The sequence below is a fragment of the Enoplosus armatus genome, chromosome 9 (assembly GCF_043641665.1).
Source record: "Enoplosus armatus isolate fEnoArm2 chromosome 9, fEnoArm2.hap1, whole genome shotgun sequence".
NCBI classification, from domain to species: Eukaryota; Metazoa; Chordata; class Actinopteri; order Centrarchiformes; family Enoplosidae; genus Enoplosus; species Enoplosus armatus.
In genome coordinates this window covers 17172667-17188084 of record NC_092188.1, presented here as the reverse complement: position 1 = coordinate 17188084, position 15418 = coordinate 17172667, and the positions used below count along the sequence as shown (strand labels likewise).

Below are 15418 nucleotides of genomic sequence, written 5' to 3'. Positions count from 1 at the left end.
GTTTTCTGCTTCATATATTTTTATCTCTGTCCATCACTTGACTTGTGACAGATGCAAGATTACAAGTCAAGAGCCAAAAAGCTTTATTGATGTTGATGTTGAAAATGTTTTTGATGGCAAAACATGACGTGTTCTTCACAAAATACATATGCTTTGAATATGCAAGGACTCCTCAATGTAGGAGTGAGCCAAATCATCAAGAGAGTATTTTTTAAAATATTGATTTTATTTTAAATATATATTAACTGTACACAGTATTGTCAAATTCCTATGAACAGTATGAATATAGTTATTTGTATGGTTGTATTTTTATGTTCTGCTGACCAACTTCATTCAAGCCCACTATATCATGCAGTGCTGCTCCTCATGACATTCTCTACTACCCCTATGCTGTTTGTCCAAGCATAAGTTTGCCCTAAAAGATAGCCTGAGGGTTAGAAATTGTCAGTAAACCATGTGCTTGAGCAGTTTATTGTGCTCCTCTGTGTGGTTTAATGTCTCCCCCACCAATATTTCTCTTGCTCTCTCACTTTGTGTTGCTTCAGGGTGCCACTTAGAGGAGTCTGCGGCTTGCTGTGTGTAGCTGCATGAATGTTTTGCCTACAGCCTTCCCACCCTGGTGTGTGTATGTGTGCAACAGCGGGTGTGTCTAAAGTTAGCATGGTGCTCTGGGGCTTGGAGCTGCGTTGTAATTAAAGCTGTCCTCCTGGGTAGATGGTTGCATACCGATCTCCTATGGCAGGTCCCTGATTAGATTTTTCCTCTTGCTGCTGCGGATGGATATATTATATTTCCAAACCGGCAACCCTTGGGCAATACGTTTGGAATGATGATCATGCATTTTGACCATGTATTTTTCAAGCGCTGTAGGGGGTTTTAAATAGAGATGTGGTGCACACAACTAGATCCAAAGACATCGTGCCACTCGTTCAAGAGGCTTCTTCACTTCTTCTGGTTGAGGTTTAGAGGTTAAGGCGTTTACTACTACTATTTACCTTCAGTGGGTCATTCACACCACAATGTAAAATGAGAATCATTAAAGTCACTTTCATCTTGACATACCTGGATGTACCTGGATATATGAAGCTACACAGTCAGTGTGCAGTTTTGTTTACTAGTGCATTTTCTATAGTTGACCCTCTTACTGCTAGTTACAGCTGGTCTGTGGACTTGAGCCAGAGATGGTGTAATTAATCAAGTTCCCCTTGAAAAATAAACTTCATCTCCTTCAAAACATAATTACAACCAATTAATTCAAGTCAAAGACTGCAGCACATCTCACCTTAGCCTGTCTTGTCTTGTTGGATTTAGGATGCACATAGTGCAATTTGGATTGCTCGCAGTCATCTTGTTTTTGTTTGATTGTATATAAAAAGTCGGACGATTCGTCATTTATATGATTGTATGCAATGGTTATCAGGTTTACATACTGTATGTCCAGTTTTGGCTTGTCTAAAGGACCAGGTAAGATATATTGCTAGAATAGTAATGCCATGACATTAGTTAACTAAGCTCAGAGACCAAAGATTAATGCTGTTGCGTGACACAGTATTAAATGGTTTACTTTCATGTTAAAATACAGTGACTAATATATGGTTAACAAAAAGCAGCATAACCCCTTTGGATCATATGCTTAACATACTGTACAACTGTGATTCTAACAGTAAAACAAAACACTTGTGTAAAATTGTGTGCAATATAAAAAAAAAATCAAAGGTAGGACATTAAGGAATAGATCAAGAAATTAACAATTTGGTAATGAAAACATTCTAGTTTCAATAGTGGCCTTCATGCAAAAGAACCTGCACAAAGCTGATTGGCTATTTGTGATCAAGCAAGAAGACCCACAATAATACAAATATATTTTTGTTTACTTAGGATTTTGTTAAGCTAAATTGAAATTGTGAATTTGGGGTTACCTTATTGAGACATTTTCATAAAAAGCAGAGGAGAGGAGAAGAGGGGAGAAGAAAGGAGTTAGTGGAAGTAGGAGATGAACCAGACTGTCTGCGGGCAGCCTCTCTGGGAGGTTCACACTGCACTGCTGATAAAACAGAGTGGAAATGGAGCAGGGAGGAGAAGGTAGAGATGAGGGAAAGTGCAGAAAGGAGAAGAGATGAGACAAGCGGGCAGGGGCCCTGATGAAGCAGCCAAACAACTCTGACTGGGACATTTTCTTTACTCTCCTGCCGACTCTCTCATTTTAATCAGTCCCTTGAAGTAATTATCTGCCCCTCTCTGCAGGACTCCCATCATTCTGTTGGAGTTTATACTTACAGTCGTCATGCTCTCTTTATTTCTTTATATCTCTCCTCGTCTCTGATTGTATTTCCTCTGTACACGTCCTCTGCTTTATATTCTCAAACTGCAGCATTTTGTACAATTTCCTTTATATGTCCTGTCATAGAAAGATGTAATGAAAAATAAACTACTTTATTGTTTGTTCTCGTCTCAGTTAATTATCTCTCCACTCACCTTTAGATCATACCCTATGTACATCCAATATGTTTGCCTATTAAAATCCTCTTTATCTATTTACCTCCCCCTCCTGCTCATTTCCTGTCTTCCCATGTGTACAGATGGGCACAAAAAGTAATTACAACATAAATCTGCCAGATCACAACACCTTAAATGTCATCCTGACAATAGGGTCATGATGATAGGCAAGTGTAATTGCTTCACTTGTTTTACTGGTTGTAGTGTTCTGACTTTCTTGTAAAATTTACTTGAAAACATGACTAATGTTAACCCATGTTGTCCTTATTTTCAGTTCACAACAACAAGCTATCCAACGTCATTTAATATTCAGTCATAGTCAAAATTCCTTTCCCCCATATGTCCTTTCTCTGTACCCACTCAGACAATCAAGCCATCTGACATCGCCACTGTACGAACACTTGGCCGTCCCCCTCACCTCATCATGCGGATCATGGACTGCGTGCTGCTGCTCTTCCAGAGGCGGGTCAACACCGTGAAGATCGACCCAGAGAAGAACTGCAACACGCCGTCCTGGCAGGAGTCCCTAAAACTCATGACAGCCGGAAACTTCCTGGGCAGCCTGCAGGTACGCTCGCTAATTTTTTAAGGTGACAAGTGTATGCTCCTGTACAGAAATACAGGTTCAAGCCAATCAATTTTTAATGCCTTATTTGGATTCAATTAAATTTGCAGTAATTTGAAGCCAATATGGCCTATCAGGATAATCAGTGTGAGGACATCTAATGGTCTTGGATTTCAGACCTCGAATTTGAATCCACAACAACTTTCTTAGTTTTGCCTCCACTTATTCCACTTTTCCTCCCCCTCATTGTTACATTTTTCTGTCTACCCATCTCTCTCACCGTTCTTTTCTGTTCTTTCTGTCTCATCTCTCTTGTCACCCAACGCCACTACATCAGGTCTTTTATCTTACCTTCTGCACCTTCTGTATGTTCTGTATCTTTTATCTTTTTGCTTCCTTTCCTTTTTCTGTCCTTCTCTTTCTTTTTCACCCTCTCTTGTACAATTTTTCCCCCCTCCTCTGTTGTGCCTTGTTCCTGCTAGAATCATCTGTCCCCTATTTCTGCTTTGGAGCTGCTCTGCCTTGTCTTTTTTGTCTGGGTCTCTCACCCCACCCGTCTTTCCTTTTCTCCTATAATTTCCTCTGCAGCTTTTACTACCTGCTCTGCTTTCTGTCTTTGTTTTCCTCAATCACCACAGCTCCATTCACAATTTTCTCCCTCTATTTTTCATATCTAATTTCATATAGTTTTCCGTTCTCTGTTTTTTAAGTAACAGAGGCAGAATGCTTTTTACATTACATAAAGTTACATGTGTGGTAAATATTTATATTGTTTGTGTACTGACTAAAACAAGCCTTATTTTCTTTCATTCAAATCATCCCTCCTCACTCCCCCTCTGTCTTTCCCACCTTGCAGCAATTCCCCAAAGACACCATTAATGAGGAAATGGTGGAGCTGCTGCTGCCTTATTTTGACATGGCCGACTACAACATTGAAACAGCCAAGAGGGTCTGTGGCAATGTGGCCGGCCTTGCATCTTGGACAAAAGCTATGGCCTCCTTCTTCTCCATCAACAAGGAGGTCTTACCATTGAAGGTAACATACAGTTTAGCAGATCTAGCACAGTGGTTCCTTGGTGCGACAGAGAGGTGAAACAGTGTTTGAAGACAGTGACACTAAAAATAGAATGACAAAAAATATGTGTGAAGTTGTTCTGTGGCTGAGTAGGCTCATAGACAATTTCAATTGTCACACATATTGTGATGCACCTGTCATCATCACCGCAACAAGCACATATAACAGCAGTGCACACACACACACACACACGAACTTGCACACACACTCCCTGGGCCTCCCACTCTTCCACTCTGATGAATAAGGAACACTTACGGTGGAGGAGAGTGGTTGTTTTTCTGCAGAAAAGCCCCTGGCTACAGAAACAGCACAAACTGTCTCTGATATGAAAAGGATTTATTCATATTCTCACATTTTGGCAGCTACAATCCGCTGATGGTGCATCCAATAGATGTGCCCCAAAATTTCAGACGGAGAAAGAATTAGGCTTTTATCCATTGATCATGAGCATAACAAAATAAAAAAAACAATGATAAAATTGGATGCATCTCAAGTTCCCAGGACCTATTTGAATTTAATTCTGTTAGTACAAACTCAAATGTGGATTTCCCCAGGCAGACAGGTCGTTCATGAAACTCATTGTACCAGTCAAAAAGTAGAGTCCTGAGTGGAATTAAGATCAAATCTGAGAGAACATATGAATTATTATCTGGCAATTTAGATCACCTTCTGTTAGGGTGAAATAAGAGTTTGGTGGCTGTGTGTGAAAGTGAACATCAGAGGACTTATTTTAAGATCATAACTTATTCATATTTTTCTAATACTTTGGTCAGTGTTTTGTTTGTTCATTGGAATGTATTGTTTGCTCATCTTGTATATCTTGTGTATCATCAAGATAAAGTCTCAAGTCACACCAATGTAGAGATTTTAAATAAATGAACTTTTAAAACTCTTCTGCCTTTCTATAACAAAATGAAACGAGACATACTGATTTCGCCTACAGTAGGGGCTGTGTTTACATCTTAGTGACTAACGTATGTTTTTTTTGCATTCAAGCTCCACTAATTCATTGCTTCTTTGCGCCAGCATGTCTTTTTTCTGTCAGTCTTTCTCCAAGGAATGATTAATTCCATACACACAGCAGAAGGTTGCAGAGCTGAATATTCTGTACACAAAATCCTTGATTAATAAGGCACAGCACCACACACACACACACACCCTCACTAAACCTAGTGATTTCATGCAAATGTCCAAAGCCCTTTTTTTTCTAACCCTTTTTTTTTGTCTTCCTGCCAGTGCGGTCTGTGGATGTCTGATGCGTGACGATCATTTAAAAGCTTCGACTGATGATCACCTCTGCTTTCCCTTCTGTTAACATGTTGGTCTTTTTTACCTGACATCTCATTTTCCCCATCTTGCCTGCACCTTTATGTCTCTGCTCACCCCTGGTTTCGTTTTCTCTCTCCCTTCCTACTTTTCCTAGTTTCCCTTATCCCCTCTCTCCCTGACTTCCTCCCTCTCCCTTCTCATTCTCTCATTTCCTCTCTCTCTCTCACATACACACACAATCTGTTTTTCTTTTATTCTCTACAACCTCCATGAGAACTCCCTGCCTCTCCTCTTTCATCCTGACCTTTTGCTTTAGCGTGGAACACAGCCTGGCAAATTGATTTTCTGGTTTCTAGCTCAGTGGTGGCTTCCCTTTAAGCTGGCCCGCCAGACTGCCAGACAGAGATACAGTCTGACAGACAGACAGGCAGAAAGACAGGCAGGGATGGTCTTCTCAGATGTCAATAAATATTAAATGAATGCTCCAGACGTCCTCTTCCCCAGGCCACCCAAACACACTCGGCTGCACACACACTTAGAGATTTAGAGAAAGGTTGTGAGTATGTCTGTCTCTAAACCTCTTGCAATGCTTTCTCCACAGCCCCAGCTCTACCCGGAAAATATCCTCTCTGCATTTCCTCAGACTCCCTTTCCTCCTCCCTTGCCCTTCTCATCACCCCTCCATCGCTGTTTATTTCCTGTTTCTCTCTATCTCTTTCATTTCCTCTCGCAAATATTTATTCTTGCATCTCCAGTCTGACTCTTGATGTTTTGAGTCCCTGTATCTGCACCAAAATACGGAGTACGGTCTCCATTCTTTTCCCCAATAAAACACTCACTCGTACCACATTTCCTCTCTCTATTTCTGTCAAATCATTTCCGCCTTTAACTCATCTGGTCTTTCTTCTCTTTAGTCTTTTCTCTGTCCCTCTTTCCTTCTTTGCCCTCTCCCAAGAGAACTGACCCATGTAGGCGGTTTATGTGCAATATAGGCATCACAGTTTCCTCTGTCTCTTCCATTTCTTTTTCAAGGCTAACTTGGCAGTGCAGCAGAATCGTCTGGCCATAGCTAACGTGGACCTTCAGAAGGCTCAGGCTGAGCTGGATGCCAAGCAGGCAGAGCTGGATGTGGTACAGGGGGAGTATGAGAAGGCCATGATGGAGAAACAGGTCAATAGCTTTACTTACTTCCTTGAAACACAAATATAAATCAGTTCACCACACACACAAAAAAAGCCATGTGTGCTGAAAAGACATCTGAAGCAACAATTAGATCATGTGGTATAAAGCAGATGTGAGATTGATTCTGAAGTGCGCTGCTGCTTGTACATCTGTAGTCGCATGCCATTATCTTTTTATTTGAAAAATGTGGCAAATACTTGAGGCATCAGCTACCTTGCACAAATCAGGTAACATTATACAATTGGCTGTTAGCTGATGAACTGGTGATCCCATTTGCTTTCTTAATGAACTTGCTGTTCCATATGACAAGTTGAATTCATATGGCCAGCTCAGCTGTCTTTGTGCTTTATTGATTCAGTTAATAATTTAATAATTTAATAGTGAGATTTATCTATCTCAGCTCACTCCTGTCCTTTCACAGCAGCAGTACGTTTCTTCATGCACAGTATAGTGTATGCATAAACACAGGCTAAAGCATCTAGTCCATGAATGGAAAATGAAATATGTGGGAGGGCCTTACTTTGGCTAAATTAAGTTAAGTAAAGTAGTATTTTTACGTATTTGTTAAAAAAAGATAAGCTGTTGTGTTGTGCCACATGTGCTATTTATAACCAGGCTGTGCTTCTTGAAAGTAGGGTAGGAAGTATTAACTTCCTATTGATGTTTTAACATTACTATTATCATAATAAAGTATTTTTTTAATGTTTTATCAAATGAGCTGCCCTTTTGTTAAAGTAGATGACAAAGCCTATAAGCTGGAGTCACAGAGGTGGGCTGTTTTTTAAAGCACAGCCTGAAAACCTGTGATAACCTGCAACAAAAATGGAAAATGACTCAACCTGAGTTATGCAAGTGCCACTTTTTAAATTAATGTAACTAACACCAGTGGTACACTGTTAAGTGTGTGTGCAGGTTTGTGAATATGTCTGCGGTGTTTGTGTGTGTGTGTGTTTGTAGTCATCAGTACTCTCTGTTCTGTGAGAAATAACAGCATGTAAATGGAACAGTATGTGCATCAACACTCGCTGATTAGGAAAGCTGGACAACCCAAGTTGACTCTTTTTATAATTTTGTGATTAAGACGCAGAGCCGTTCATCTCCAGGGGCTAAAAGCGAGATTGAAGGGCTTGCTGCAAAAGCGTTTGAGGCTCAGACAATTGCTGTTGACTTTGATATGCTTCTTAATTAAGAGAAAGCCTATACCAGACAGTCTTTATTGATGAAAGAGACATTTCTGTTGCTATTGGGAAAACAACCGCATTATGTGTGAGCTGTGAGCAGCTGATAAAAAGATAATTGTAATAAGTGATTAAAGGTGCTGTTTGGGCAGTCAGATAGGTTAAATATACCGACATGAAAATGCAAATGCATCCAGAGGCTATGCAAGCCTAACCCAGCCCAGTGATAGACATCTGCCTTTCACCTAATGCATGCTCACACATATAGACAGACAACATTCACACTTATGGCAGTTTAGAGTTTCAATCAACCTAACCTGCATGACTGTGGACTGTGGCACCTGAAATAAACCCACACACTGATGTGAAAGTATATTTGTCATCAGCTTTATACCAGCGATGTTCAGTCCTCAAGTCACAAAGGACTTGATTATGTCACAAATATACTAACATGAACATACTTGAGATTGGTGTAAATATGCTCAGACGTACAGACAATAAAAGGTTTGACAGGCCGACAGGGAGGCCACAAAGTTACATCAACCTACTGACCTGTTTGTCTGCCCTTCCTCCCCGTCAGACACTGCTGGAGGATGCTGAGCGCTGCAGACACAAGATGCAGACGGCGTCCAGTCTCATCAGCGGTCTCGCTGGCGAGAAGGAGAGATGGACGGAGCAGAGCAAAGAGTTCGCTGCCCAAACCAAACGCCTCGTTGGTGGGTTCAAAACGTAACTGGTATTCAGAAAAACTATGGCCTCAGAGAGATGTCTCTGCAATGTGGTGATAATAACCATTTATGTTGGAGGATTAAACAAATCAACAAGTTACTCTTGGATTACTATCTTAAATGAATGATAACATGAATGCATATTAATGCTTCTAATTACCAACAATGTGATCAAAATGTGATTTCATTCCTAATATACAGTAAAATTTCTCCACTATTTTTTAAGCATTTTTACTTTTTATCACATTAACATACCGGCCACAGTATGTGCTGTTTTCTGACTGTGCTGGTGTTACTCATCCAGGCTTTTTTTTTTACATTTGGGAACAATTACAGTAAGCCCGTATTTAAGTGTTACATGTACATGTAACAACACCTTTATCGTCTTGTTCCAGGTGACGTTCTTCTGGCCACAGCGTTCCTCTCTTACTCCGGCCCCTTCAATCAGGAGTTTCGTAATCTTCTACTGAGCAACTGGCAGCAGGAGTTGAAGCAGCGTCGCATCCCATTTGGCAACAACCTCAATCTGACCGAGCTGCTCATTGATGCACCTACTGTTAGCGAGTGGAACCTACAGGTCAGTGATCTATTTTGGTAACTGCTGCCAACCAAATCTGCCGTTTTAATGCATGCTGATGCAATATGTACAGTATGTGATAATTCTATAATGTATGCTGTTTATCTCATTTCTAGGACGGGTACTAGTAGATCGGATTTGCATGTAGTTTTTCACAACCCAACTGGACAAGCACTGTTTCTTTTTATATTGATCTCACAAAATAAATAAAACATCAGCACAACCACCAGAAACACTACTTGAAAAATGTCTGAAGCTGAAGTGTTTTTTTCATTTTTTATGACGACTTCGTATTGCTGTTGCCTGACTGTAGTAATTATTTAATTATAAATAATAAGGAATATCCTTCTCTGCAGGATAAATGTATGTATCATTCAAATGTTTGCTGCTACTAACTCAAATACTGGATAGCAAAACAGAATTAGTTAAATGAAGTAGATTACTTTAAAAATAAAAATAGATAAATCAGCTGGCATCTGCTTAAATATACATCAGGACCGAGCTTTGACCAGTCATTTGTCTTCCGTCTAACAGGGGCTCCCCAATGATGATCTGTCAATTCAGAATGGCATCATTATCACCAAAGCCGCCCGCTTCCCGCTACTTATTGACCCCCAGACACAGGGAAAAATCTGGATCAAGAACAAAGAGGCCAGGAATGAGCTGCAGGTTTGGAATTTGTTTTCATCTGTACCTTTGCTGTAAAATATGTGACCTGTGTTTGCTGCTACATTTTGTAACGCACGATGAGGGCGTACCATTTACTAACGTCATACAAGAAGAACAACAACAACGTTCTGGTGGGTCAAAGAGGTATAACGTATGTAATATCCAAAGCCCACTGATGGCCTGCAGCGTGTCTGTTTTCATATTTTTATTTGTCATTGTTCGGTCATTATCAATCTAATAATTGCCCAAAATTAAAACAAAACAGCGGTTCATAAATAACAGATTAAACTAAACTACACTTGCCTTATGTCAGTATTTCAGTGTCCTTACTTTTTATGCCTCTATTTCTAAGCACCATATGCATTAAACAATTTCATAGCTTTTCCCCCATTTCCTGTGCCAGTTTTTGAAATGTGAGAATTTGGTGTTTAGCAGCCTCTAACATCTTCACATCCCTTGAAATAATACTTCTAGATGCTCAGCTTCTACAGTGTTTTTCCCTCAAATGCTTTTCATTGTCTAACATGCTTTTCTTTTTGTACAGCGCCTTGAAAAAAGTACTGCAGAATTCTGCAGACGTAATAAGACGAGCCAAGGTCACTGGCCCTGTTAGGGGCAATCTCTGAGCCGAGTGAATGCATTCTGCAATCCTATTATGAGTGTCCTGTAGACACATTTCCCCACGCAGTGGGTTTAAACCTTTCCACAAGTGACCTCATCAAACCAACTGTATTTATTTTTTATAAGATTTTCTAAAAATGGCTCATCTTAAAAAGTGATGTGTTATTAGTTTGACTAGTCACATTCCCCAGACAGAGGTTGGCCTTTGTAGCTTTAGGAGGAATGAGAGAGAAGTCAACATGTGTCTCCTTCGTTTGACCGAATCAGATGCTTCTCATTGTCTGTCGTATATTTGATTTTTAAGGTTGACACCATTTCCCCCATTAAAACCAGATTGTTGTTTAAAGACAATAAAAATGTCCAGTGTGGACATGGGACATTGTCATAGCTGACCACTGACACAGTAGCTTGATTCAAAAAGGGAATGCTTCCAGCTGTCAACTGCAGTACATATGTTACACAATATCCATGTCTTTATATCTGTATATTCATAGTATTTTCTTCTGATCCCAGATCACCTCACTGAACCACAAATACTTCAAGAACCACCTGGAAGACAGTTTGTCTCTTGGGCGCCCCCTTTTGATTGAGGATGTAGAGGAGGAGTTGGACCCTGCACTCGACAGTATCCTCGAAAAAAACTTCATCAAAACTGGCTCCACTTACAAGGTAACGTGGTAGAAATAACCCTCCTGGGGCCCTCATGTACCAGATTTTTTTTAAACCTTGTGTCGTCAATTTCTTCTTCATTCCCCAGATGTAGGCGATGATTTGATGATGGAAGGAGACTCCGCTGATACTGACTTTTCACATAATATTCTTTATTTGCATCAAAGATCAGGATCAACAGGCATGCGCATCTTAACCTGGACAGCACCCGTAGCCGAATCAGTACTGCTGCCTCGAACACTGTTCAACCTCGTCCTTTATACATTTAGGCATACATAGGGTCCTATTATAACTCATAAATCTATAAACTTATCTTTCCCTAGGGTCCCTCAGTACCCCAAAACCTATGATATACAAGTTATTTGGACAGCAGTCTAGGGGTCAAGGAAAAGAGAGCTCTATCGCATAACTCCCACATTCCAAGGGAGACTCCCAAACTATAATGAGTCTTATCAGTATGGGGCCCCAACATCTGCTAGTTATCCACCTGGAACACTGCATACGTGACAACTTTGTACTGTATATCATTTTATGAAAAGATTCCTTTTATGTTTAGTATCAAATAATACACATCATTTGCTTAGAAGAGTGTGACATTGGCAGGTGTGTTTCGAGCGCTTGGGGGGAGGCATGATGGGACTTGGCCAAGCCCCCCTTGCCATGTTAACTGTCACACCTGTACCGACACAGGTTGATTAGCTCAGTCACTGCACAGCATGGGTAGAACTGGCTGGAGCACCTATCCCGAATCATGTTAATTGTCTTGGGACAGATTAAAGTGTGTGTGTGCTCAGTGAGGCATCGAAGAGAGAGCGTTTTATTGTGTGCAGAGGTCATTTCTTCCTCTCTCTCTGGGTCAATGGCACCATGCATTTCCACTTCTCAAGTTTGTTCGTGATAATAGAGTTCAGCATCGCCAGCTCTTGTAAAAATGTATTAGCTTATAGAAAGTTGTGGCCTCTGTGACTCTGTGTGCTGTAGGTATACGTAAATCTTTTGCATTGAAAAATTGGCTTCTTTTTTACATCTGTTTCCTTTGTTTGGGGAGAATTGTTACTATCACTTTAGATGCTCGCTTTCCAACATAACCAGGTGACTCAAGGATTTACTTTTGTCTCTTACATTGAGATTGTAAAAAATCAGACTTGTTACAGGCATTTATGTAGCGCCAAATCATCAATCAACAGAAGTTACCTCAGGGCACTTTTCATATAGAGCAGGTCTATACCGTACTCTTTATTATATTACTCACAGAGCAAGCACTTGGCATTAGTGAGGTCATTTAATTAGCACTTACAGTAATTTCAAATGAAATCTAATGCACAAACATGATGATCCTGCATTTAATATCTAACCACACTCAAAATCATTTCAACCATGGCAAGTCTAATGAATGAGTTCATAATGAGAGTCTATCCCATTAAACACAATTAGTGTACTTGTATAGAGAGTCTCACTGGCTTCAAGAAACTACATTTCCTGTTGATGGGAAGTGAAATCCAATATTGTATAACCAGGATTGGTTATGCCTCCTTCCTGCTTTATCTTTTGCTTTTGTCCTTTTCATTTGTGGCTGAATGGTGAAAAATAGATGACTCTGTCTCAGCATCCTAATTTCCTGTAGTATACTGTTGAAGTTACATGTTTTTAATTTTGAAAATTGCAGAGCATGGTTCGAATGGTTGTTGTTTTGCCTGCATTTTATTAGCCAAAATGACAGCCCAGAATCAAGCTGTGAATGTGCGTTCTGGGTAATAAAGGAAATATAGAATTGTGCATGACAAGGAAGCACTCTAAATTGGTCTCTCTGCCAATAAATTGGTTTGAACTTTCAAAAAAGAACACATACATCTTTTTGCACACATAAATGTGTCTTTTCTGTGTTGCTTGTAAAGATTTGAGCAATCATTTCCACAAAATACAAGTGGAAATGCATTCTGTTTGTGAACTTTTCTCATACAGATAACCATTCAGATATTGGACTGTGCATCACAACAAGAATGGATTTTTAAAAGTTGCCATTGGGGTCCTTCTCACACACACGTACACACTCAGAAAACTAAATCGCACAGAATGTAAGAGGTTGCGAGAAAGAGGGAGAGCGAAAGTCTGCTTCAAGGCATTTCTCTCTCTCTCATTATCGCCTCTCAACTCCTGGCCCCGGCTGATGCTGGTTATTCAGCAGCTGACACTGCAGCTGCCTCCCTCTGTCTCACACATGCATCGAACAAAGACACATGCATCCACTCACACTTGCACCCTATGGTGATTGCAAGTAAGCACGTGTTACATGCAGACAACACATTCAACCAGAGGGCTTTCGGCTACCTAACGAGAAACCTGTTTAGTGGTTTTTACACTGTCCCTCCCACCCTCTCCTGAAAAGTTTTAATTTCTATTAATATCCTGGTGAGGAGGAAGTGAAGGTGTCTGCGGCTGACAGCTCCAGGGACAAATCGGCAGATGGATAATTAGAAGTTATACTGCCATAAGAAATCAAAATGCTGATCAGAGCAAACACAAATCCATGCCACATGTACGCAATTATACAAACATGTAAACACACAGGAAATGTTTCTGAGAAGCTGTATCTGCAAAGCATTTGTTCGCTGACACCAGGATGCCTTTGTTATTATTGCATTGATAATACAATTAATATGTTGATATGTTAATATGTTGATGGATAATAAGGATGGGTCTTCCCTCTCTCTATCTTGCTTTTTGCAGGTGAAAGTAGGTGACAAAGAGGTCGATGTGATGAAGGGCTTCAGGCTGTATGTGACCACCAAGCTGCCTAACCCAGTTTACACCCCTGAGATCAGTGCCCGCACCTCCATCATCGACTTCACCGTCACCATGAGAGGACTGGAGGACCAGCTGCTGGGCAGAGTCATCCTCTCAGAAAAACAGGTAGAGTTGCTCTCAAACATTATAGCCATTATAGCCACTGTGTATATATTTTAGCTGCATGTTTAAATTAATGTATGCTGCATTATTGCATCGTTGCCAATTATGCAATGATGAAAAGTGCGTAGATCCTTATAGCCCTCGGAGACTATTTAAATGCAGGCTTCCAACACCTTCCCCTACTGTGTACCTTGTTTTCTCTCTCTAGCAAGCACACACTATGTGACAATATAACTGGGAGGTTATTATCATCCTTTGAATATAGAACAAGACAATCATTATGGCCCTTAGACACAGATTGTGTGAAGAATCAACCACATAACCGAAAGAGTGTACATATGCACCAATACCAAATATGCATACAAAGACACACAAATCTAAAGTGTCAGGGACATGATTCAATCATGCAGGGCAATAGAAATTCATTATAAATGCACCCAATGCAGAGGACACATTGATTGTGGCTGTGCAGAGATTGGTAGAAGGCCTTTGTCACATAGTAATGGCTGTTCATGAGATGAAGGATTCATGCTGGATAGGAAAAGTTGCTTGTTATCTGTATAGTAAATATGGATTTAATCATAATGGGAGCTGAAGCTAAAGCCTGCATCTTTGCAGTTAATGCAGTATTTAGAAGCTCAACATCATTGTTCAATTTCTTTCACTTTATTTGAAAATAATTAATTTGCAGTAATATGAATGACAGCACTCATTCAAAGGGTCCCGTCAAGAAACCTTTCATGGGCCTTAAAGCCATCAAAGACAAAAAAAATGAACAAACAATATAAACAATGGGATAACATCACCCACAACGCCGTCAACATGTTGACGTTCCGACCCATGAGTACTCAGTAGTTATTACTACATGATTACATGAATACTCAGTAGTCATTACATTACTACATTATTACACAAGTACTCAGTACTCTGATCCGTACAGTGATCCACGACTTAAAACTAATGCGGGCCAGGGGCCCTTCCCTACTTCCCCTTCTACCGGCGCCCTTGCTCGGACCACACCCATCTTCAAACTTGGCCTTCATATTGATCTCAACTACACACCTGTAGTAAGTTTTGTAACTGTGTCTTGCATGGGTGTGACTCCATCGCATTGACAAAATCCACAGACAGACAGACAGACTTATGAGCACCACCATATCAATCTTCACAGTGTAACTATACCTAAGAGTTGAAATCAAACACACAGTTTCAAAGAGGCTTACATTTCCCATCATGGGTTTACTGTGGGTGAGTGAGGTTTTGGTTCATGTATTAAAGGGACAGTCTGACACTCCATGCTACTGGAGTACAGACCCTCAGGGCAGTGGCACTTATTACTGCATGTTACTGTGGTGTTTTACTCTGTCACCTGATTTCTGACGCAAGATGTAGTATTTTCTCTGCTCACTTTTTGTTATTTCCTCAGTATTCAGTGGGTTCAAGGGCACTAAAATCATATTGTCCTGTTCATAGAGAGTTTGT

At 40.3% G+C, this 15418-nt stretch overlaps 1 protein-coding gene across 5 annotated transcripts in view; it reads left to right on the top strand.

The window, feature by feature from the left end:
* Window positions 1–15418, top strand: part of dnah5 (dynein, axonemal, heavy chain 5) — an 88816-nt gene that overhangs the window by 54835 nt on the left and 18563 nt on the right. For all 5 annotated transcript variants that reach the window (XM_070911247.1, XM_070911248.1, XM_070911249.1 and 2 more), the window contains 8 exons: window positions 2861–3064; window positions 3918–4097; window positions 6438–6575; window positions 8346–8481; window positions 8889–9070; window positions 9605–9739; window positions 10874–11029; window positions 13757–13939. In XM_070911247.1, the coding sequence (XP_070767348.1) occupies window positions 2861–3064; window positions 3918–4097; window positions 6438–6575; window positions 8346–8481; window positions 8889–9070; window positions 9605–9739; window positions 10874–11029; window positions 13757–13939 (1314 nt within the window). The remainder of the gene's footprint in view (window positions 1–2860; window positions 3065–3917; window positions 4098–6437; window positions 6576–8345; window positions 8482–8888; window positions 9071–9604; window positions 9740–10873; window positions 11030–13756; window positions 13940–15418) is intronic.